The 21,293-nt window shown below is 48.1% G+C and overlaps 1 protein-coding gene across 2 annotated transcripts in view; it reads left to right on the forward strand.

The window, feature by feature from the left end:
* The first annotated feature begins 696 nt into the window (after nucleotides 1-696).
* Ppp2r1a (protein phosphatase 2 scaffold subunit Aalpha) overlaps nucleotides 697-21,293 on the forward strand; it is a 70,003-nt gene continuing 49,406 nt past the window's right edge. Inside the window, exons 1-8 of one of the 2 annotated variants that reach the window (XM_078033043.1) lie at nucleotides 697-861; nucleotides 12,631-12,721; nucleotides 16,116-16,216; nucleotides 17,281-17,513; nucleotides 18,269-18,416; nucleotides 18,535-18,690; nucleotides 20,730-20,844; nucleotides 20,951-21,021. In XM_078033043.1, the coding sequence (XP_077889169.1) occupies nucleotides 784-861; nucleotides 12,631-12,721; nucleotides 16,116-16,216; nucleotides 17,281-17,513; nucleotides 18,269-18,416; nucleotides 18,535-18,690; nucleotides 20,730-20,844; nucleotides 20,951-21,021 (993 nt within the window). In that variant the 5' untranslated portion in view covers nucleotides 697-783. The remainder of the gene's footprint in view (nucleotides 862-12,630; nucleotides 12,722-16,115; nucleotides 16,217-17,280; nucleotides 17,514-18,268; nucleotides 18,417-18,534; nucleotides 18,691-20,729; nucleotides 20,845-20,950; nucleotides 21,022-21,293) is intronic. The other variant, XM_005341783.5, reaches the window with a different exon arrangement.

A 21,293-nucleotide genomic window follows, 5' to 3' on the forward strand; every position in this document is an offset into this window, starting at 1 on the left:
CCTGAAATATGTTTGAAACGAGGGGAGGCAGGGAAGGGGGAGATTTTCGCAGAAATCTGGCGAGTGGTCAGGAATGGCACTCCGAGAAGAGTGCAGCTTGGGCAAAGAGGCTTGTTGGCGTGAAAAGGCAAGACTACTCCGGCAGCTCTAGTTTTCACCCATCAAGGGTGAAAGGGGAGTAGGAAGCGCCTAGGTAGGGGCTTGAGCGCCAGCAGGAGAGAACAGGGTTTCACCCCAAGCTGGGCTTCTACAAAAAGCAAAGACTTTCCCTCGCCCTCCCGCACAAGGGCGCCGGGAGGCGGTCCTCCAGCCAGACGAACCGCAGCTAAGCCATCCAGGACCCGCAAACCTGCGGGCCTCCACAAGACAAGCTACGCCTGCTCCCAGAGTTGCCAAAGGACAGACCCGCCTCCTCCCGCTCCCGGGTCCTCATTGGTCAGAAGCAACTGCTCGTCTCAGCCGTTGTTAGCAGCGACGTAGGCGGGTACAATCTTGGTCGCTAAGAAACCCCGTACTTCCGCTTCCTTTCCCCTATGGTAGGCTCGGCAAGCCAATCTCTTTCGTTCGCTCAATGGTAAATGGGCAGTGGGCGGGACTTCACTTGCCCGGACCAAAGAAGGGCGGGCTTGGCGTCCCGTAGCGCGGCCAATGACTGTGGGGCAGCCCCTGTAGAGTGGCTCGGGCGCCCCCACGTCTTCCTTTCCTCCTCCTCCCAGCTCTGCCCCTCCCTAACCCCGTAGCACAGCGCTGGCCGCAGTCTGACAGGAACAAGACGGAGCCAAGATGGCGGCGGCCGACGGCGACGACTCTCTCTACCCCATTGCGGTGCTCATAGATGAGCTTCGCAACGAGGATGTTCAGGTCCGGAGGCTCCAGGGGACTTGGGGAAGACGGGGAGGGGGTCACCGGGGCGCGGGAGGCCCTCGCGGAGAGGGCTGAGCGTTCGCTGGGAGTGGCGGAAGGAGACGGGGGCCAATCAGCGTCCCGCTCTCAACGTTCCCGGTCGCCGGACTCCAAGAGACGGCGCCCTGGATTGGGTGTCGGCCCGTGGAGGGCGGGGGCCGGCGAGCCTCGAGGGTCCCGGGCCGCCGCGCGCTCCGCAGGCCTGGGATGGGGCGCCGCGGTCAGGGCGCCTCGGTGATTGGCCGCGGCCCAGAGTGCCCCGGTGGCTGGGCTGGGCGCGGGACTGGCGCGAGGCGGGCCGGGGGTCTGGGCAGCGCGGGCAGCTGGGGCCTGAGAGCGAAGGCTGCCATCCCCTTTCCTGTTCTCCCTCTGCGTCTAATTTTGGTGTAGATCCCCGAGGGGAGGAAGGCGTGAAAGCACTCCACTCCCGAGGGTAGGACTGGCCAAGTTCAGGGGTGATTCACGCCGAAACCCTGCTGCCCCCCGCTGCCCCTTAGCACAGTTTCCTTAGAGGACTAACATTTCTGGTGAGTGGGTCAGGGTGCCCCAGGCCCCTAATCCAGGCCGGCTTAGGTTTGAGCGGGTTTCAGACTTTGGTCCACCTCCCACCCTCCGAATGACCTTGTGCACGTTATTTCATGGCCCTGGGCTTCTATCTTCCATAAAATTGGGGCTAATAATAGTCTTCCCTTTATTGGGAGGTTGTGAGGAACTGAATCCGTAAAATAGAACGGTGCCTGGGTGCTTGGAAGGGCCCAGTAAATGTCACCTATATTATTAGGATTGGCAATTGAAGAGGTCCATCCTCTAGTTAGGCCTGTTTCCCCTCTTATGAAGTTGTGCCAAGTGCACGGGGAAACCTGCTGAACCTGGCCCTGCCTTCTAGGTTCTGTTGTCAGGTAGAGTGCACTTACACATCCTGACTCTTCCACTTCTTGCTGATTGACAATGGGCAAGTTAGTTAATCTCTTTGAACCTTGGCTTTCTCTTTTCTCAAATGTGGATAAATATCTAGTTAATTGGACCACTGTATGAATTAATTTGTTCAGTGAACACCTGCCATGTATAGTGTTGGGCATATCATGGTCACACCAATTGCTGTCAGGATACAGGTATGTAGCAGGTAAACAGAACTAAATATACAGTATCATTAACATGTAGGAAATGGTGAGAAGGAAACAAATGGGGTGATGTGATAGTGAATCAGCAAGTATTTGTTGGGCCTTTACTCTGGGCACTGAACTGGATACTGTTGTATAGCAGAGGACAAGACAGACAAAAACTTCTGGCCATGGGAGTTTACCTTGTAGTAGGGAAAACAGACAATGGACATTAGGTGAAATGTATGCTGTATTAGTTGAGGATATGTATGTGTGTTGGAGGATGTGATTTAAAGCATGGTCAGGGGAGGCTTTGATGTTTGAGCAAATACCCTACCATGAAGGCAGGGGAAGAATCTGTGGGGCTTTCTGGGCAGAGAGCACAGCAAGTACAGTATGGGGTGGGGGAATAGGCCAGTCAGGGAAGGTGCTTCTGAGGGTGCATAGTTGAGGATGGGACTGGATGAAGAGCCTCCAGAGGGAGCAGACTGTAATGGCTGTAGTTCTCATCTTGTGGTGATTTTGCCCACCAGGGGACATTTGGTGATGCCTGGAGACATTTTTGGATGTCATACCAGGGAATTGCTGCTGGCCTCAAGTGGGTGCAGGCAGATGCTATTAAACATTCTGCATACGTGGGACACTGACCCCAAAGCACAATAAAAAAATAATCATCCAAAGTATCCTTAGTGCTAAGACTGAGAAAAGCTGATTTATGGGAGATTTGCCTTGAGGCAAGAAGGAGCTAGGTTATCTTTGGTTGCTGTAACAATTGCTATAAGCTTGTGATATTATAGATCACAAATTTATTGTCTTACAGTTCTGGAGATCCAGTCTGTCATGGGTATCACTGGACTTAAACTCAAGGTGTGGTCAAGGCTGCATTGCTTTATGGAGACTCTAGGGGAAAATCTAGTTTCCCTGTTTTTCCCCACCTTCGTAAGCCTGTCACATTCCTTGGCCCATGACTCCTTTCTCTATTTTGAAGCCAGCCACATTGCTTCTCTCCAGCCGTTCTACTCACATCTGCTTCTGACCACAGTCAGGAAAGGTTCTCTGTCACTCTCAGATAATGTCTCATCATCTCCGCATCTCAGCATCCTTAACTTTGATCACCTCTGCAGAATCTCTTTTGCAGTATAAGGTAGATAGATACTCACGGGTTCTGGGATTAGAACAGGGATATATTGATGGATCTCATTCTGCCTATCACAGTTACTATAATTAGAAAGTAGAGATTGAGGGGGAAAATCATAGGAGATTGAAGATGGTTCTAAAATATTTTCTTTTTGCTTTAGTTTTAAGTAATTAAATTTTTTTGTTACTTTTTTTTTCCTTGAGGTTTTTGAAGGGGTGCTATTCAGCAAGTATTTATTGGAGTACTTAACTGTGGGGACACAACAGTGTACCATGAGCAAAAAATGCTTTCGTGGAGCTCATTTTTTTGAGGCAGACAAGAAACCAAGTTCAATATAGAGAATGGTAGATGGTGATCAATACTATGGAGAAAAATGAAGTAGGGTTGGGTTTGGAGGAGATTGGAGAGTGTGCTGCATGGAGTTTTATATAGGACGGCCTGTGTAGGTAACATTTGAGCACAGAGGAGGCAGCAGGCCCCATGGATATCTAGGAAACAGCATCCCAGGCAGAGGAAATTAGTGTAAAGGCCCTAAGGCAGGAGTAGGTAGAAGGCGTTATGGATCAGAAAGAAGGCCATAGGAGCCAAGGGAATAAGCTGTTTATGATGTGAAATGACGTTGGAAGAGGAAGCTCAGGTCAGACCTTGCAAGAACCTCATGAGCCATCTTTAAGCCTGGGCTTGACAAACAGCTGCCTGGCTGTATGCTTGCTTGCTTTTTTAAATAAAGTTCTTTTTTATTAATTTTAAAACTCAGATATACCCATATGTATATTTACTATCTGTCTCTCTGGGGGGGAAAATGTCAGTTTCTGACTTAAACCATCACTGTCAAATTACTGGATGTTTGCCTGTACAAGGTGCTGTACAAAAGAATCATTTTTATGTTCTCATTGAATCTCACAACTTTGAAGTAGATCCCTTGCTTGTCTACATTTTCCAGATCGGGGAAACTGAAGCACAGTAAAGGGAAACAACTTGGCCAAAGCCTTGAAGCTGAGGCGTGAGACAGTACAGGATACTGGAAAGAACATGGAATACCAAATCCTATAGTCTCAACACATTCTTTTCAGGAAATATTTATGCAGTACCTACTATGTAGGAGATTCTATTTCAGATACCGCAGATACAGTAGGGAGCTGCTGTTCTTGTGGCGTTTATACTTTAGTAGGGAAGACAGATGATGGATCAGTAATGTGATGTCAGTGGCAGTGTTTGCTAAGAAGGAAAACAAGGTAGCAACAGGGAATAGAGCAAACCCAGGGCTGATGTTTAGGTCAGGGAAGGCTTCCCTGAGAAGGGATGTTGAGCAAGGCCTTGAATGAAAGGAAGGAGAATGAACAGGTGAGGGAAGAAAATCTGGGCAGAGAAAAAGTAGGTACAGAGGCCACAAATGGGAACACATTTGATGCATTCAGAGAGCAGCAGGAAGGCCCACGTGGCTGAAGTTGGGTGAATGGGAAAGTGGTGGGATGTGGGGACCGAGATGAGGCTAGATTAGGTGAGGCCTTTGAGCAGAGGATCAAAATGTTTTAAAGGGTCCTTCTGGCTGTTGGGGCAGGAGATGTGCAAGAGCTTATGAGAAGCCATTGCAGAACACAGGACCAGTGTTAGCACATAGATGGGGGAAGATGGTTGGATTTGGGACATGTCAAGCAGGACTGATGGGTTGCATGTGGTATGGTGGGTGCTGTAGAGACAGGAAGCGAAGATGATGGAAGTTTGACCTCAGTTCCGCCAGTTTGTTCTGTGTGTCCCTATAGTAGCTCCTGTCTTTGGGCCCAGACCCCTCATCTGTAAAATGTGTGCACTCTTGACCTCCACAGTGCACACTGGCAAAGAATCTGCATCTGCTGGTTGTGGGGATGCAGTGGAATGGGGGTATGGTAAGTGGCTGCCTAGCAGATGTGGGAAGGTGCAGAGGTTTAGTTCTTCATGCTCTGCCTGCCATAGATTCACTAGGTTTACATGTCTTGTCCAAGCCTCCCCACACAAGCCGGTTCCAGGCAGAGGCCAGAAAGCTGTGTTGGCAGTGTCTCAGCTGGTGAGAAGTACTGCTCACATCTACAGTAGAAGCCAGCAATGCTACACTGTATCCTGCTATACCCAGGATAGCCCCTGACGACCAAGGACTACCGAGCCCCAAAGGCTACAGTGCTGAGTCAGAAAACCCTGCTATGTGCTGCACAGTGTGCTGAGTACTTGGTATGTGTTAATCAAATCCACACAGAAGACTTTAGATAGGTAATCATTTTCTTTCCATTAATTTTTTTAATCATTAACTTTCAAAAATACATAGAGAAAGTAATACTAGATACCTAGCTGCAGCAGTTTCTGCAATATTTGCCACATTTCTTTCACCTGTTTATCTCCTTTTTCCCTGAAGTATTTTAAAAATAAATTCTAGGCTTCAGACATTTCCTTCTATGTTATTCAGTATGCAACTCTAAAACAACGTACACTTTTATAACCACACTGCCGTTAACACATCTAAGTTAACAGCAATTCTTTGGTATCATTTGATTTTCCTGATTGTTTCAGAAGCATCCTTTTGTAGTTGGTTTGATTTAAATCAGATTTGGCAGTGAAATATAATTTAAACCAAAATTTAAAGTCTGGAATTCTTCCCATTTAATAAATAAGGATACTCTGCCCGTATCGTACAATCTAGTGAGTGGCAAAACTAGAATTAGCCAAGGGCTCTGGGCTTGAGGGCACATCCACCACCCAGCCTTGGCCTCCCTGCAGAGAGAGTCTTGCACATCAAGGTTCAAATTCCAAATTGGCTTCTGTACAAGTTACTCAACCCTTTGGGTCTTTGGTTTTCTTCCTTTTTAACGCACTGGTTCTGGGCATAGAACCTAGGACCTTTGGCATGCTAGGCAAGTGCTCTATCACTGAACTACATCCCCAGCCCTAGGACCTTGGTGTTCTTGTTAAATGAAAAAAGGATGCATCAAGGTTTTCCAAATGAATTAGATTATTATATAAAGACAGAGCAGTTACTAGCCATCTTCTGAGACATTGCAGAATTCCCCTGTGTCTACATCTTGGAAACATGGTGTTCCAGATTTGGCTTCTTTTTATGGAGTGTCTTGGGATTTGGTAAAGCAGAACATAGAAAAGGAGTTTGCCCTCTAAGAGCTTACAAATAAGGAGTTGGAAGAGGGCAGTTGCGAAGAGCACAGGTTCAGTCTAGGCTTTGCCACAAATTCACTGAGGGACAGTTTCCCCTCTCTGTGCCTCAGTTTCCTCATCTGAGGAAATGAGTGCAGAGTAGTGTTTGCCTCTTCCTTTGCTATGAGAGAGAACACATTTAAGTGTCTAGTTCTGAACCTAGCACATAGAAAGCACCCTGTAAATAGTAGCTGGGGTTTTAAAACCTTTAAAATCTTTGTGTGTGTGTGTCTGTATTTATGGTGAAAAAAACAAAGTTTAAACTAACCAGCTGGACTAGTTTAGATGAGTTTGATTGTTTTCAGCACCCAAAGCATCACAATCAGGAGCCAGCTGAACATAACATTCCTTCTGGCTGTCAGGGCTGGTCAGCCTGTTGACCTTGGCCATGTGGTGTAATAGAGCTCTTTTCAGCATGGCTTGTCTAGTGCTCTTGGCCTTGACCTCCAGAGTACACACTGGCAACAGAGCAGTGCCTCCATCTGCTTCATGGTAGAGTCCTTGGTCAGGAAATCTTGGTGGATGCCGTCAGTGTGCTTCTGGGCGGGGGTGGGGTGTCTGAGGATACTTGGGCTGCCTGAGGGTACTTGGGCTGCCTGTGGAACTGCAGTGTCTTGGGCCCCTGAAGGTGGGTGTTATGCGGGTGTGTGGGTGTGACTGTTGAGGCCTTTTGGCTCTACCTTTTTGACTTTCAGAGCCTTTGCTTCAGCCTTGGCAGAGGCAGGAGCTTCCTTGTTTGCTTTTGGTACTTGCCTAAAGCTCTGTTTATGTTTTTCAGTAGGGCCAGTTCTGTACTGGATTCTAGTTCAGGAATCCTCATTTGGTACCAGTCCTGACCCTTATCCCAGAGACAGGTTGTCTTCCAAATGGGGGAACATGCATGTGTGTAAATAATCATAATGCCAACCAAGCAAACTGAGAAGTGTTCCTAGGTGCTGTGGCTTCCAAGGGGGTAGGGAAATTACTCCCCCGCTCTGCTTTAGTTTACTTTTTTTCTTTCCCCTGTTTCAGAAAGTACATGAGAATAATAACAGGCAATATTAAGTGCTTATTATGTGTCAGGCTCTTCTCTGTTGTCCTTACTTTATCATCCTAGTGAGCGTAGGATGTTAGGTCTTATATTTTTCATTTTACAATGAGGAAACTGTAGTTCCAAAATGCCTGGGACTGGCATGAGGATCCTTAGCTAGTAACTGGTGGAGCCAGAGTAGACTCAATGATTATTAAAAAAAAGAAAAGAAAGAAAAAAAATCGGTTGCTGCAGAAATAGAGGTCACATTGGCTGTTCTCACTTTTCAGTGATGATTCTAAACAGTCATCAGATGGGTGCTTAGTATTTCCCACACACATCCACCCACCCACATTATTTTTATTTAAAAATTTGGTCCTTCATGGAATAAGGAGGAAGGATGCATAGACTTTAGGGCTTTCAAGTGGGGAGACATTCTGTCATTCATTGAACATTGTCAAACCATACACATCCCAGACACATCCCATCTCCATTGTTGGCCACCGTCTTTACCAAAGCAACTGTTTTGAATATATTCCTCTGCATATACTAATATCTGTATTATGTTTATTTTACCAAAATTAATCCTGCGAATATTTATTGGGTACTTCCTCTGTACCAGGCCCTGCATTAGGTTCTTGGAGCAGAGTGAAGAAGGCAGAGTCCCTTTGCCTTAGCCAGGCTCATGCTCTCGGAGGGGAGGAGAAACAGTAAACTAGCAAGTTCATGTTGGGGCATGATAGAAGTTAAGCTGTGCAGAGTGCTGGGGTGGGTGCTGGGATACTGTTGTGTGTAGGGTGGTTACCAGGTGAGGTTGAGCAGAGACCCCAGGAGGTGAGGGAGGAGCCCCGGGCCACATGGGGGAGAATTACCAGTCCAAGGAAACAAGCCAGCAAGTGTGCAGACCTGGACTGGGAGTGGCTGTGGGTTGTTTGTTGGTTGACTACTCTCAAGGAAGCCATTGCCCGAGGTACTCAGGGAGCAAGGGGGAATGTGGATCAATAGATAGGCACTAGGTCAGCCAGAGTAAGGCTGCTGACTTTTTATTCGGATTGTGAAAGGAAGACATTCTGTGTGTGGGATCCTGTGGAATCATACTGCACTCACTCATTTCAGGGAAGGCTCCATGGGTTGCATGTGAGATGAGTCCTAGAAGTGGGTAGTGTTTCTGCAGGTACAAGCAGAGGGAAGGAGGATTTTATTTTTTAGATTTTCATGTGCTGGGCTTTGTGCTGAGGCTTTTGGAGACAGGTCTTTGGTAAAAGTACAGACATGGAGCCCAATGTGTGGACTGTGGTAAGTGCTGGCGGCAGCACACTTGGAAGACAGTACCTAAGGAAGTTCTTTTGGGATATGACATGATGAAGAAACAATAACTTCTGTCAAGAATGCTGCAGGAAAACCCAGTTGAGATTGGTTTAAATAAGGAGGTTCATTATTTTTTCTCATAAACAAGTTCAGCAGTTCAGGAATATCAAAGAATTGGGTCAAGCACACCACTCTTGACCAGCTTTATGATCACAGGGTGGCCATAGCATCTGCTGTCCTTGGAACCACAGGGAAAGAAGGGCCAGCCCAGGACATAGAGGGACTTACTTACTTCCTCCCTTGAGTCAAGGAGGGGTTCTTTTTTGGACTCCCCAGCAGACTGCCCTTAGATCTAGTTCACAACTAGGCCATGTGCTGAGTCAGTTGGGATCAAGTTTAAGACGATAGGAAAACTCTAAGTAATGGGCTTAAATGAGCTTGAAGTTTATTTCTGACTGATGATTAAAATGTCTGCTGGTAGTCCAAGCTGCTGTGACACTCCATGATGTTAGGTTTCCACTCTCTTACCATTAGGGTCCCACTCTCCTACCATTGTACTCTGCATATTCTTCCCTTACCACCACCTTCTAGGTTACTTCAAGGCCCTGAGATGGCTGCTGAAGCCCCAGACATTATGACCACATTCCACACAGGAAGGAAGGTGTCGCCCCATTTTACTATAAACACACTTCCCAGAAGTAGCATATACCATTTTCACTTGGGTTTTACTGGCCAGATGTTGATCTTTAGTAGCACATTCAGAATTAAGGTGACTTGGAAATGTCTTTTCCAAGGTGGTCTTGTGCGTAGCTGAAAACCAAGGGATGTGAGCCACAGTATAACCAATGCAGGCAGGCGCTCTTGACCTGGGGCTCATCTCTGATCTCTAGGCAGACCCATGAATTTGAATGGGAAAAGTAACTTAATTTTCACTAACTTCTAACTTACATCTAACTTTCCTTCTATTGGAAGTGTATTATGACAGAAGACTTATAAGTAGAACCTGTCACCAGTGGGAATCACAACATATCCCTATTTTATTTTATCTGTTGTATGCATCGTTTAATATTATTTATGCTTACCTCTATTTCAAAATTATGTCAGTGTTAAATCTACTTACGTTGGACACTGCCATCAACTTCCCTCCCCCTAGAAAAAAGCAGAAACTTTTGATACTGGTAGAGAGCCTGCGGCTGGACTGTGTCTTGGCTCTGCTGCCTGTGGACTGTGTGAGGGTATTCAGCCTCTCTGTGCTTTGTTTCTCTGTCATCAGATGAGTGTCCTGTGTCCCTTCGTGGGGATGTGAGGGTCAATTGAACTTGAAAGCATGCAGGACTGGAGCATAATAAGCATTATGGGAATAATTTGCCATCATTATTTGGTGGGCAGTTGCCTAGCCGCCTCCTGTGCACTTCCCGATTACTCCAACAAAATTAGGATGCTGTCAGCAGGGGGAGGTGCCACAGCTGCTTTTACTGATCTTTCTCTGGTGCTGGGGTATTCTAGAGAGTGTGTCACTTTGTACTCATGATAACCTCCTGAGGTTCCCACTTCCAGGTAGAAAAAATGAGGCTCAGAAAGGTGGAAAATTTTCCCAAGATCCTACAGCTTATGTAAGTTTAGCCTTGAATCTAGGTGGCCTGCTCTGAAACACCACTCTGTTCCACCTCTGTCATGCAGTCGTGAGCCCTCTGCCTGAACAGACCGGAGGACATTATTAATAAAACCACAACTAGAATGTCCAAGGACAGCTCTCCATTGTGGGAGAGGACTGGCTCTCCGAGCCTGCCTCTTGGGCATCCCTTAGGTACTGTGGTGTGGAGATTGAGTAACGCTGCCTGGGCTCTGCCTGTGGCCTCCTTGCTTTCCAGCAGGTGGCAGCCTCTCCAAGTCAGCAGCCTCACCTGTAAAATAAGTATTCTAGAGACAAAACCTGTGAGCACAGTTCTGGGGTTGTATTGATTATCCATGTCGAGCTTTTAGAAGCACACAGGATACAACTAACAGATGCTGGTTGGTACCTTTGCTGGAATAGTTATGGTGATTATTGTGATTTGCCCTGCCACCATCCCATGGTCCTCAGGCTGCTGCTCACTTGAGGCCCCAGCCCACGTTTGCCTTTCCCTAAAGTCCAACTGAGAGAACTCAGATCTAGCTTAAAGACAAAGTGAGGAAAGCAGGCAGCTAGGGCAATACTCCCCACTGTATTTTATGAAAAAGTTCAGACATGAGAACATTGAGAAATTAGTACAAGAGTCAGCAAAGTGCAGCCTGTGGGCCACATTCAGCCACTACCTGCTTGCACAAGTGTGCTTTTGTTGGAACTCAGCCATGCTCGTTGGTTTATGGAATGTTGGGTTCTGTGGCTGCTCTTGTACGGTGAGGGTAAAGTTGAGTGTTTGGGACAGAGATGGGGGCTCTGCAAAACTGAGAATATTTACTGGCAATTTATAGAATGGTTTTGCTAACCTCTTGGCTAACACACTGAGCAGCTATATACTTAGCACACAGATTTGGTGATGGATTATTTTTGTCATCTTTGCTTTTCTATCATTTCATAGGTCTGTCTCTGTGTACATCTTATTCTTTGGTAGAAAATAAATTGTGGGTCTTTCAAGTCTTCATCATTAGGTTCTTTTATTGCCAAGAGGCATGATCTTGTCACAGTCTCTGGACAGCCTTGAGAGACTCACCCTTGTGGAGATGGAGAAACTCAAGGGGAAGGTTTCAGTCATCCTGCCCCAGAGTGGCTGGTCTGGGCCTCAGTTGCCTAGGTGGAGAGGGTGTCAGTGGTGCTTCCCTCCCAGGCTGAGAGGCTCCATCGAGGACCCAGCACATAAATGCTTTGAGAGTGACCTGTCATGTGTGTTAACCAACATATCCGTTCTTTAGGGCTGCTGCAGCAAATCACCAAAAAGAAGGTGACTTCAGCAATAGATTTGTCCTGTTACTCTTTGGAGACCAGAAGTCTAAAATCAAGGTGTCAGCTGGGTTGTTTCCTGTGCAGGCTCTGAGAGTTCTGATCTAATGCTAGACTGGGTGGGAAAACCCATCAAGGCCTGTGTGCTCAGTGCTCTCAGCCGCTCTCAGCCTCTGTGCAGTATTCCTTTCTCCAGGGCATGGCCAGGACCCATTCTGAAGTGGGGGGGGGGGGGGCTATGATCCACTGTCAGATGAGGAATTCCAGAGAATTCCATTATGGGCAGCTCCAAATCAGATTGAGGAAGGTTACAGTTTCTGTGACCCACCTTGAGAAAGAGAAATTCTGGTGTCTATGACCTGCCTTAAGGAGGGAGTTATAAGCCAGGAACCGTGGACAAAAAAGAAAAATATGTATTGTAATATCATGGGCCACTGGCCAATCCACCGTGCTAGTGGTATATTACTACTGCTAATGCTGTTGTTCATAGGAATGTTCATAGGAATGTTATGGTACTTTCAGCATCACTGTTAGCTAGCAGCTTGGGTTTAAATGCCTGCTCCAGGCCATCTTAGCTCTGTGACTCTGAGAAAGCACTTCTGCTCCCTGAGTCTGTTTTCCTCCATAAAGGGGGACTTAGAATCTAATTCTGACCTCAAAGGGCTGTTGTGAGGATGAAGTGAGATCTTAGTGAGTGCTTAGTGTAGGACCTGGTCCAGAGTAAGCTTACTGTACCAAGGCTGCTGTGGTCCAAGGGCACGCACAGCTTGTCATATGATACTGAGTGCGAGAGCGGGTCCTGCAGGGGGAGTGGTGTTGGAGAAGCAGGTGCAGTCTTGAGAAGTGCCCCTGAGCAGTGCTGGGCTTGGTGAGACCCAGAGGGTGCTCTGGCACTTGTTGCCTCTGCTACCATTGTTTTTAATGGTCCATTCGAGGCCGAAGAACACTTGGTAGATCATGACTACATTACTGCTGAGCATCTTTATATGTAGATGTTTCTAGAAATTGATTGTTTCCAGAATTGCCTTGAGTTTGGGATTACTAACTTTCTCACCTTTTCTTGTTCTCTGGTTAGCTTCGCCTCAATAGCATCAAGAAGCTGTCCACCATTGCCTTGGCCCTTGGGGTTGAGAGGACCCGAAGCGAGCTCCTGCCCTTCCTTACAGGTAAGGAGGTAGACTCCTGGGACCCTGGTGGAGGGTGACTACTGGAGGTAGTTCCTCCTAATTGAGATGGAAGTGCATCGTAGATTTCACATACTGTGTCTGCTTCTTTGGAGTGAGGACAGGAATTCAGAGGAATCAAAGTGCAGCCCTACTGAGAGAAGGTCTGTGGCGAATGGTGGTAGGCTGGCAGCGGGGTCTAGAGACACAAGGAGCTCATTCTGCATTGTGGCGCCAACTGTTATCTGGTGGCTGTACATAATTTTTTTTGCGGGGGGCGTACCATGGATTGAACTCAGGGGCACTCGACCACTTAGCCACATCCCCAGTCCTATTTGGAGACAGGGTCTCACTATGTTGCTTAGTGCCTTGCCCTTGCTGAGCTGGCTTTTAAATTGCAGTCTTTTTGCCTCAGTCTCTCAAGCTGCTGGGATTACAGGCATGCGCCACTGTGCCTGGCTAGACAGTTTTCCTTACTTGACTCTTTTTACCTTTTTAAAAAATTTTTCCTAATCAACCATTGGGATAGTCATCCCTGCACTATAGCACGTGAGCATTAGAGATTAATGATGATTACTAACACTTAGGATACGCTTGCCATGTGCAAGTGGTGTCTAGACTGCGTTGAGTGAGATGGAATTAGTTCTCATGAAGTGTTCATAGTGGTACCTGTACTTGTATCCCTTTCCCTCGCCATTCACTAGTCTTCTAGCAGTGCCAGTCTTCTAGCAGTGCCTTATGGCAGGTAATACTACTGTCCCCATTTTGTAGATGAGGAAACTGAAGTGTGGAGAGGTAAAGTAATTCATTTGCCCAAGGTTGTACTATTAGAGAAGGAATGATTATAGTTATTCTGTCTCCAAACTTGACAGCATTTGTTAATGACCAGTAACACAAACTTGGGGTCCCTACTACCTGATTTCAAATCTAAGCCCTCCCACTTTCCAGGTGTGACTTGGACTTGATATTCCATGTTTCCCACCCTCAGATTCATGATGTGTGAGTGGATGTAGGAGTATAAGGCAACATGAGGATTGAGGAAGGCTTCTACAAAGAGCCTGTGATGGCACTCAGTGTGTTGTCCGTGCGCTTATGCTGGTGGTAGATTGCTTCCATACCTGCCGTCTGTGAAGATGTGTGGGAATTGCCCAGCAGTGTGTCTGGCACAGACTGGATCTCAGTTGATAGTAAATCCTCTGGTGTCACTACTTACATGACTTTCTGAACTTTATGTTTAATACTAGTTAAAATTGCAAACTGAAGGTTTAGAGAGCTGTCATTGGAAGTGTTTCCTCTCCAGTCATCTCACCTGGACCTAGTGATGATCCTGGGAATGGAGGACACCAAGACTGTTATCCCTCCCTTCCAACGTGGGGAAACAGGCCAGAGCAGGTTCAGCCAGTTGCCCACAGTGACACAGCTATGACTGAGGAGCGCAGGTGTGTGAGACTCTGAACACCACCTGAGGAGTAGATGTCTGCTTGTGATGGTGAGCCCAAACCAAGTGGCTTCCACTGTGAATTGTTGGAGAGACTTGAAAGCACAGACTACTGAGATAGGAACATCTCCTGGAGCAAGGGGGTAGCTGCGCAGGATAACATGGGTCAAAAGGTTTAGAGAGTGAAGTGGAGGGCCTGGCTTGAAACATGCAGCTGGGAAAACCTACTGTGCTCACTCCCCCTCCTTACCTCAGTTACCTTCTCTATAATGGGATCTACAAAAAGCACCTAACCAGAGTTGTCGGGAGGATGAGGTACTTCTCATATAGCCCACTGTGTCTGTGAGTGGGTGGTGTGAAGGCAACTGCCACCCCACCTCCACTCACTAGCAGGTGAGTGTGGTGAGTAACCAGTGAGTGGAGGTGGGGTGACCGAGGTGACCAGAATGAGGGATACAAGGCAGCTTTGGTTTGATTTTGCTGAAACAGGAGGTTTTATCCTATAGAGGAGGGCGGAGCACCATTGTAGATGGCTGCTGAGAGTGGAGCAAATTAGATGTAGAAGCACCTCATGCACATGCAGAATTTGTATTGAGGGTTGGGTGGAGGAAGAGAAAGACAGCTGGAGATGGTGGTTAAGAGCAGAGACCCTGGAGTCTGTCTGCGCGAGTTCAGTCCTCCCTCAATGTGCTTTGTTTCCTCCTGTAAATCAGTGATGTGTAAGCCTCAGTGAGAAGCCTCAGTGAGTTTTATGCCTAAGTATTATCTTTGTTATGTGGTGAAACCACACGTAACGTTATAATGTTAATAATTCAAGTGGGAAGACGAAGGGTCACAGTAATGTGGGAGCCATAGACTAAAGAGGTCTGGTGATTCAGAGAGGGACTTTTTTGAGTTTTTGGAGTCCCAGGTGATGTCATATTTTTCTGCTTTGGACTTCAAACTACTGGAAAATGTTTGGAAGGGCAAGTGTCAGGTACTCTGCGTTTTTCAGAAAAGGTGGTGGTGTTTCAGACAAAATATGCTTAAAGCCCTCTCTGAGCTCAGTCCTACAGAAATTCAGAATCATTGTTATGAGAGGAAAATCACCACATAGTTTTTGGCTAAGGACAAAATACTGCAGACCAGATGTCTTAAACATCAGAAATTTATTTTCACAGTTCTGGCAGCCGGAAGTATGATATCAAGGTTCTTTCTCCTGAGGTCGCTCTCCTTGGTTCCCAGATAGCAAGAGTCTAAGCTCAAGGGTGTCTAAATGCTGATGGATGCCAGGGACATCGTACTTTCTGCCAGTGATAGCAGGCCCCACTGCCTTGGGGAGAAACAGCCTGAGCTCAGGGAGCAAGGCCTTTGGGTTAGTTATAGGCAGGGACAGTTTTCCCATTCCAGAGTCAGTCATTCTTTCAGTAAATCTGAACAGAGCTCCTCTGCTGGTCTTTGGCAGGAGTGGGTATGTGCAGGGGCCAGCCCCGAATGAACACAGCCTGTGGTGATAAAGGCAGCATGGGACACAGGGGGAGGGAACCCAAGGAAGGGGCCTGGCTTGGTCTAGGGCCATCCTGAGATTCCTGCAAAAGGTGATAGCTGAGCCAAATCTGAAAAGATGGAGACGACTTTATTAGGCAGAAGAGGAGGAAGTTCCTAGCAGAACTTCCTGGAAGTGCTTGACCCACACAAGTAAGTTTTCATTGACCAAGTCCTGCACTGTATATATATATATGGTCTTTGCTGCTCATGAGAGGCAAGAGTGACTGAGCTCTCTTTTTGGGAGCAGGAACTGAGAGGCTCAGTGGCTGATGTGCTTCTCCCATTACCCACACCTAGCAAAGTGCAGGCCTGAGACTGGGTGCTGACAGTATAAGAAGCAGAGTGGAGCTTCTCTGTTCTGAGCTTGGGTTACTGAGGGGCTGGGGTTGGACTTGGGGTAGAACTGTAACAATATCTGTCTTGACCCCACAGACACCATCTATGATGAGGATGAGGTCCTCCTGGCCCTGGCGGAGCAGCTGGGAACCTTTACCACTCTGGTGGGAGGCCCAGAGTATGTGCACTGCCTGCTGGTGAGTCCGGAAGTGCTGAGATCCTCTTCCCACCTCTCCCTCCAAGTCTGACCTGTGGTCCTTCCTGTCAGGTCCGGGAAGGGGAAGATAGAGGAGAGGCTGGGGACCACCTCAGAACAGACAGGGCTTGACAGCACTTTAGTCATCAAGTCAGTAGTGGTATGTGGTATGGTATTACTGAAGGGGCACTTGCCATCCACACTGTTCCCCCGACACCTGACTAATGCCAGGGTTTGGAGTTGGGCTGGGTTCTACCACTTGTTGGGTGACCTGTAAGAAAGTTATTTGATTTCTCTGTGTCCTCTTTTATGAAGTAGGAATCATCAAACCCTACATTATAACTGACTTGAGAATCCCATGTCATAACATTTGGCACAAAGTACTGCAGTTGTCATTATCACTGTCATGTCTACCCTTTGGATAGCGAGAGTCTCTTAATAGATGAACCCCGTGGAGCACTAGGAAGTTGAGCATCCCAACAAAGTCACACAGCTAGTAAGGGGGGATTCCAGGGCTGTCCGTTTGAGTTTCTGCCAGACCCTGCCCTGCTTCCTGCCTGTGTGTCATTATCCTGGTTGATGGAACACAAAGGGGGTCAGATACTAACAGGAGCTGCAGTTGAGGAGGTTTTAGGTCCTAGATTATAGCAGTTGCCAGCTTGGACAAGTAACTTAAGCTATCTGTGCCTCAGATTTCTGCTCTTTGAAATAAGGCCAATATCAGGACCTGTTTCACACAGTTTAATGACACAAGGACCCTGCTTCAAACACACAGTAAATAGGTGTTTCTACTCAATGTCAGTGAAGATCGTTGCACCTGGAGAGCAAAGGACAGGTGATACCCTTTCCTAAAAAGTGCCTAGTATAATTTTAAGATTGATGGGTCCCAGTGAATATCTTTCAAGGGCCATTCAGTAAGAGCCTTTAAGGCTCACTGGATGAAGGATGGGATGGGGTGATCAGAGATGGAGTTTCAGAGATGAGTCCACCTGGAAGCGCGAGGTGGGGCTTCCGAGCTAGTCTGCAGGGAGGGAGCTGTCCAGTGACCTCATGTTCTTGCCACAGCCACCCCTCGAGTCGCTGGCCACAGTGGAGGAGACAGTGGTGCGGGACAAGGCGGTGGAATCTTTGCGGGCCATCTCACACGAGCACTCACCCTCAGACCTGGAGGCCCACTTCGTGCCGCTGGTGAAGCGGCTGGCGGGTGGCGACTGGTTCACCTCCCGCACCTCGGCTTGTGGCCTCTTCTCCGTCTGCTACCCCCGAGTGTCCAGTGCTGTCAAGGCAGAATTGCGGCAGTGAGTCCCTCCTCTTCCTCCCTTGTCAGCAAGCCTCCCTGTGAACTTGGTTCTCTTCTCTTGAGCCTGAGCCCCTGTGGGTCCACCCAGGGCCCTGATAATCCCAAAGCTCTCCTAGCTTCTCCCCTCAGAGAGGCCTGTCCTTGAGAGTGGTCTCTGGACACCATGGCAGTAAATCCACAGACTCGGCCTCAGTGGGAGTTCTTCCTCCTATTGGCTGCCGAGAGGATTTAAAAGAATTGTCACAAATAGATGCTTAGAGTAGAATCTGGCACATGGAACACTCGATGAATGATGTCTCATGTTCCCTCGGGCCTGTCCTCAGCAGGCCTGCCCTCAAGTTTTGACCATCTCTATCACGCCTCACATTGCTGCCCCATTGCTCATTCCATGATGCTGGCTCACAGCTGTGCACACATGCTGAAAGGTGTGCGTTACTCCCCACACATCTCTGACATAATTGCTGCTGGAAAATGAGATCCTTCAGTGGCATTTTGGTTCAGCACTTTATATGGCCTTTACCATGATTGTGAGCTCTTGCCATTGTCTGTGGATGTGCTGTGTGCAGACAGGCCCTAAGTGTCTCAAACATGTTGAAACCTGGTGCCAATCCATGTGGGAGGAACTGTTGCTGTCAGCCCCACGTGCTGGGGCTGGGGAGATGAGAGGGGCCATCACTTGCACAGTCCCCCAGCCAGAATTAGCACTAGGGATCCTAGAGTTCCCCCTCCTAAGCCCCATTCTGGTCACCCCAGGTACTTCCGGAACCTCTGCTCAGATGATACCCCCATGGTGCGGCGGGCCGCAGCCTCCAAGCTGGGGGAGTTCGCAAAGGTACTAGAGCTGGACAACGTCAAGAGCGAGATCATCCCCATGTTCTCCAACCTGGCCTCTGACGAGCAGGTAGGTTTGCCCCCTGACCCCCTGTCATCCCTGCTTCTGGTGAGCCCAGTATCATAAAGGGAATGCCAGGGCTCAGTGGGGCCCCTGCTGCTTCCCACTGCTCCAATCTTTTCCCCAGGACTCGGTACGGCTGCTGGCTGTGGAGGCGTGCGTGAACATTGCCCAGCTTCTGCCACAGGAGGACCTGGAGGCCCTAGTGATGCCCACCCTGCGCCAGGCTGCTGAGGACAAGTCCTGGCGTGTCCGCTACATGGTGGCTGACAAGTTCACAGAGGTAGGTGAGGTATTGCCCACGTCCCATGTGGGTGAGGAAATGGGTTCCCCTCCAGAGGGATGGGCTGCTGAGAAATAAAAGCTAAGAAAAGTAGTACTTCGAGATAACCACAGGACACAGAAAAATAGTTTCAGAATGGGGCCAGCGACGGGCCAAGCTGACCAGAAGAGTTCAGCTTCTAACAAAGAAGGGAGCCGTGCTTGCTTTATTTATATCGGAATACATCAAAGACTTTGGATAGAAGAAGTTCTTCACCAAAACAGGATAGAGGTGGGGGCAGGTAGGCCACTCAGTTCCTAAGGGGTCCTGCCCATCTCTGGTGCTGTTCAGGACCTTTTGGCAAAGCAGAGCAGGAGTTCGCTTGCATTGGGGTCTTAATAGGGGAAGTGCCACTATAAGTCCCCAAATACCAGATATATCCGCTCGCTGGCTCAATGCTGAAAAGGTCGTCGTGCATTTCACGGATGGCTTCCCACAGTGAGGGGCTGTTGACATTGTCCTACAGAAGGGAGGACACAGGGGACAGGGCAAGGGATGTGTAGAAACTGGAGGTTTTCATTAGGTGAGCACATTCTCTCAGGTGTTGGAGCAAGAAGATCTCTTGTGATCGACCTGTTGAATCCCACTACACATGCCAATCCTGGCTGGTTGCTAGGGCAACTGAAGTGCTATAGTGAGACATTCTGAGGCCAAATTCAGAGTCCAAGGAAGAAAGTGTGTTCCTATTTTCATAGAGCTTTCTTCTTCTTCCTTTTTTTTTTTTATATAAAAGAGAAGACATAGCCCAAAAGTTTAGTTGGTTAGATTGACACCACCAGCAGACAGAATAGGGACAGCAGCCCAGAATAGTGCTCTTTGGCTGAGTACCATCTCTTTCCTGGGAGTCCTTAGATTGCAGTGAATTTAGCACATTCCTGACCAAAGGGGCTGGTCAGCCTAGGTGGGGGGAAATTGATAGTGAAGTGTCAGAGATGTGGGGCAGAGGGGGAGGTAGAGGGGACCAGGAAGCATTGAGGAGCGAGTGCTTTAGCTGGTTGTGCTTCAGCTGGTTGTGGAGGATGAAAGGGTGAGAGAGAGCTAGGGAGGGATTGTAGCGGGAGTGAGTAGGAAGATTCAAGGCTGGATCTTGGACCCAGTGCAGTAGAGATGGGCAGGGTCAGAGCACACACTCTGCTTGCCACTCCACTGTGGGCTTCCTCTCCTGTGTTGCCGTTCATTTACACTCATGACTGTTGGAGGGGTCAGAGCCTCCGGTACCATTTCCCTGGCTCTGTGAAGATGCTAGGAAAGGTGACCACGCAGACATGTGTGTACAGCCTGTGAGTCAGCGCCTTCCTGTTCTTGTCGCCTGTGCACGAACAGCATACACCGGGTCGGGACAGGGCTTTGGACTGCTTCAGCAGTGCTTGGCTCCCAGCAGACAACAGATATTTGTTAAGTGAATGAAAGGCGACATTTGCCCGGGAGGCCTGACAAGGTTTTCACTTATTTATTCCCTTCTTGGTAATGAACCATCCTGCTTCCATCTGTGTCTTTAGGAACCAACTCTGAGCAGAGTGCATGTGCCAGGAGACAGGCAGATTTAGTTTACTTCTTCCCTCAGTCTTTATTGTTTAATTTTAATTATAAAAGTAATACCTGTTTCTGGTAATCAGTCTTAAGAAAATAAAAATCATTAATTAAAGGATGGGAGCCACTATGTTATTAGAATATTTCTGGAGTAGGTAACATAAAACCATATAAAATAACCTGAAGGATAAGGAGGGCTGCTGTTATCTTTAATGTAAGTAACACCGTGAAGTACATGCCCTCATGGGCCTCACTTTGGTTCTGAAGAAGCTAAGGTTCAGAGAGGTGCAGAGTTTTATCCAGGGTCATTTGGTGGTGCCGGGATTAGAGCTCAGTGAAGATTCTAGTCTCCTTGCTCAGGCCCCTGATTCTGGCGCCTTTACTTTGATTTTACCCATTGGCCCACAATGGCTGTCCAATAGACCCTCTCACTCTCCCCTTTCACTCACCCCCTTTCTCCCTATCCATAGCTCCAGAAAGCAGTGGGGCCCGAGATCACCAAGACAGATCTGGTCCCTGCCTTCCAGAACTTGATGAAGGACTGTGAGGCTGAGGTGAGGGCTGCAGCCTCCCACAAGGTCAAAGGTTGGTGCTGGTGACCAGAACTCAGCAAGGTGGGTGGGTGTACTGAGGGTTGAGAGCAGGAGTAGGACATTGGGTCTCATCTGCCCTCCTGCTCTTCTCACCACAGAGTTCTGTGAAAGCCTCTCAGCAGACTGTCGGGAGAATGTGATCATGACCCAGATCTTGCCCTGTGTTAAGGTGATGGGGAGCTCCGTGGGAGGGACAAAGAATATGGGGTGGGTTGGGCTCTGGGGGCTGCCAGACACAAGCTACGTTCCCTGCCTGCTAGTGCCACACTTGGGTTTAAAGCAATTGGGGGTTCCTAACTACAGACAGAATCTGAGGCTTGGAGCAGGGTGCCATACCACAAGGCCAGCCTCAGCAACTTAGTGAGACCCTATCTCAAAGTAAAAAATGGAAAGGACTGGGGATATGGCTCATGGCTCAGGAGTAAAATGCTCCTGGGTTAA

This window comes from Ictidomys tridecemlineatus, chromosome 15, assembly GCF_052094955.1.
Source record: "Ictidomys tridecemlineatus isolate mIctTri1 chromosome 15, mIctTri1.hap1, whole genome shotgun sequence".
Classification (NCBI taxonomy): Eukaryota; Metazoa; Chordata; class Mammalia; order Rodentia; family Sciuridae; genus Ictidomys; species Ictidomys tridecemlineatus.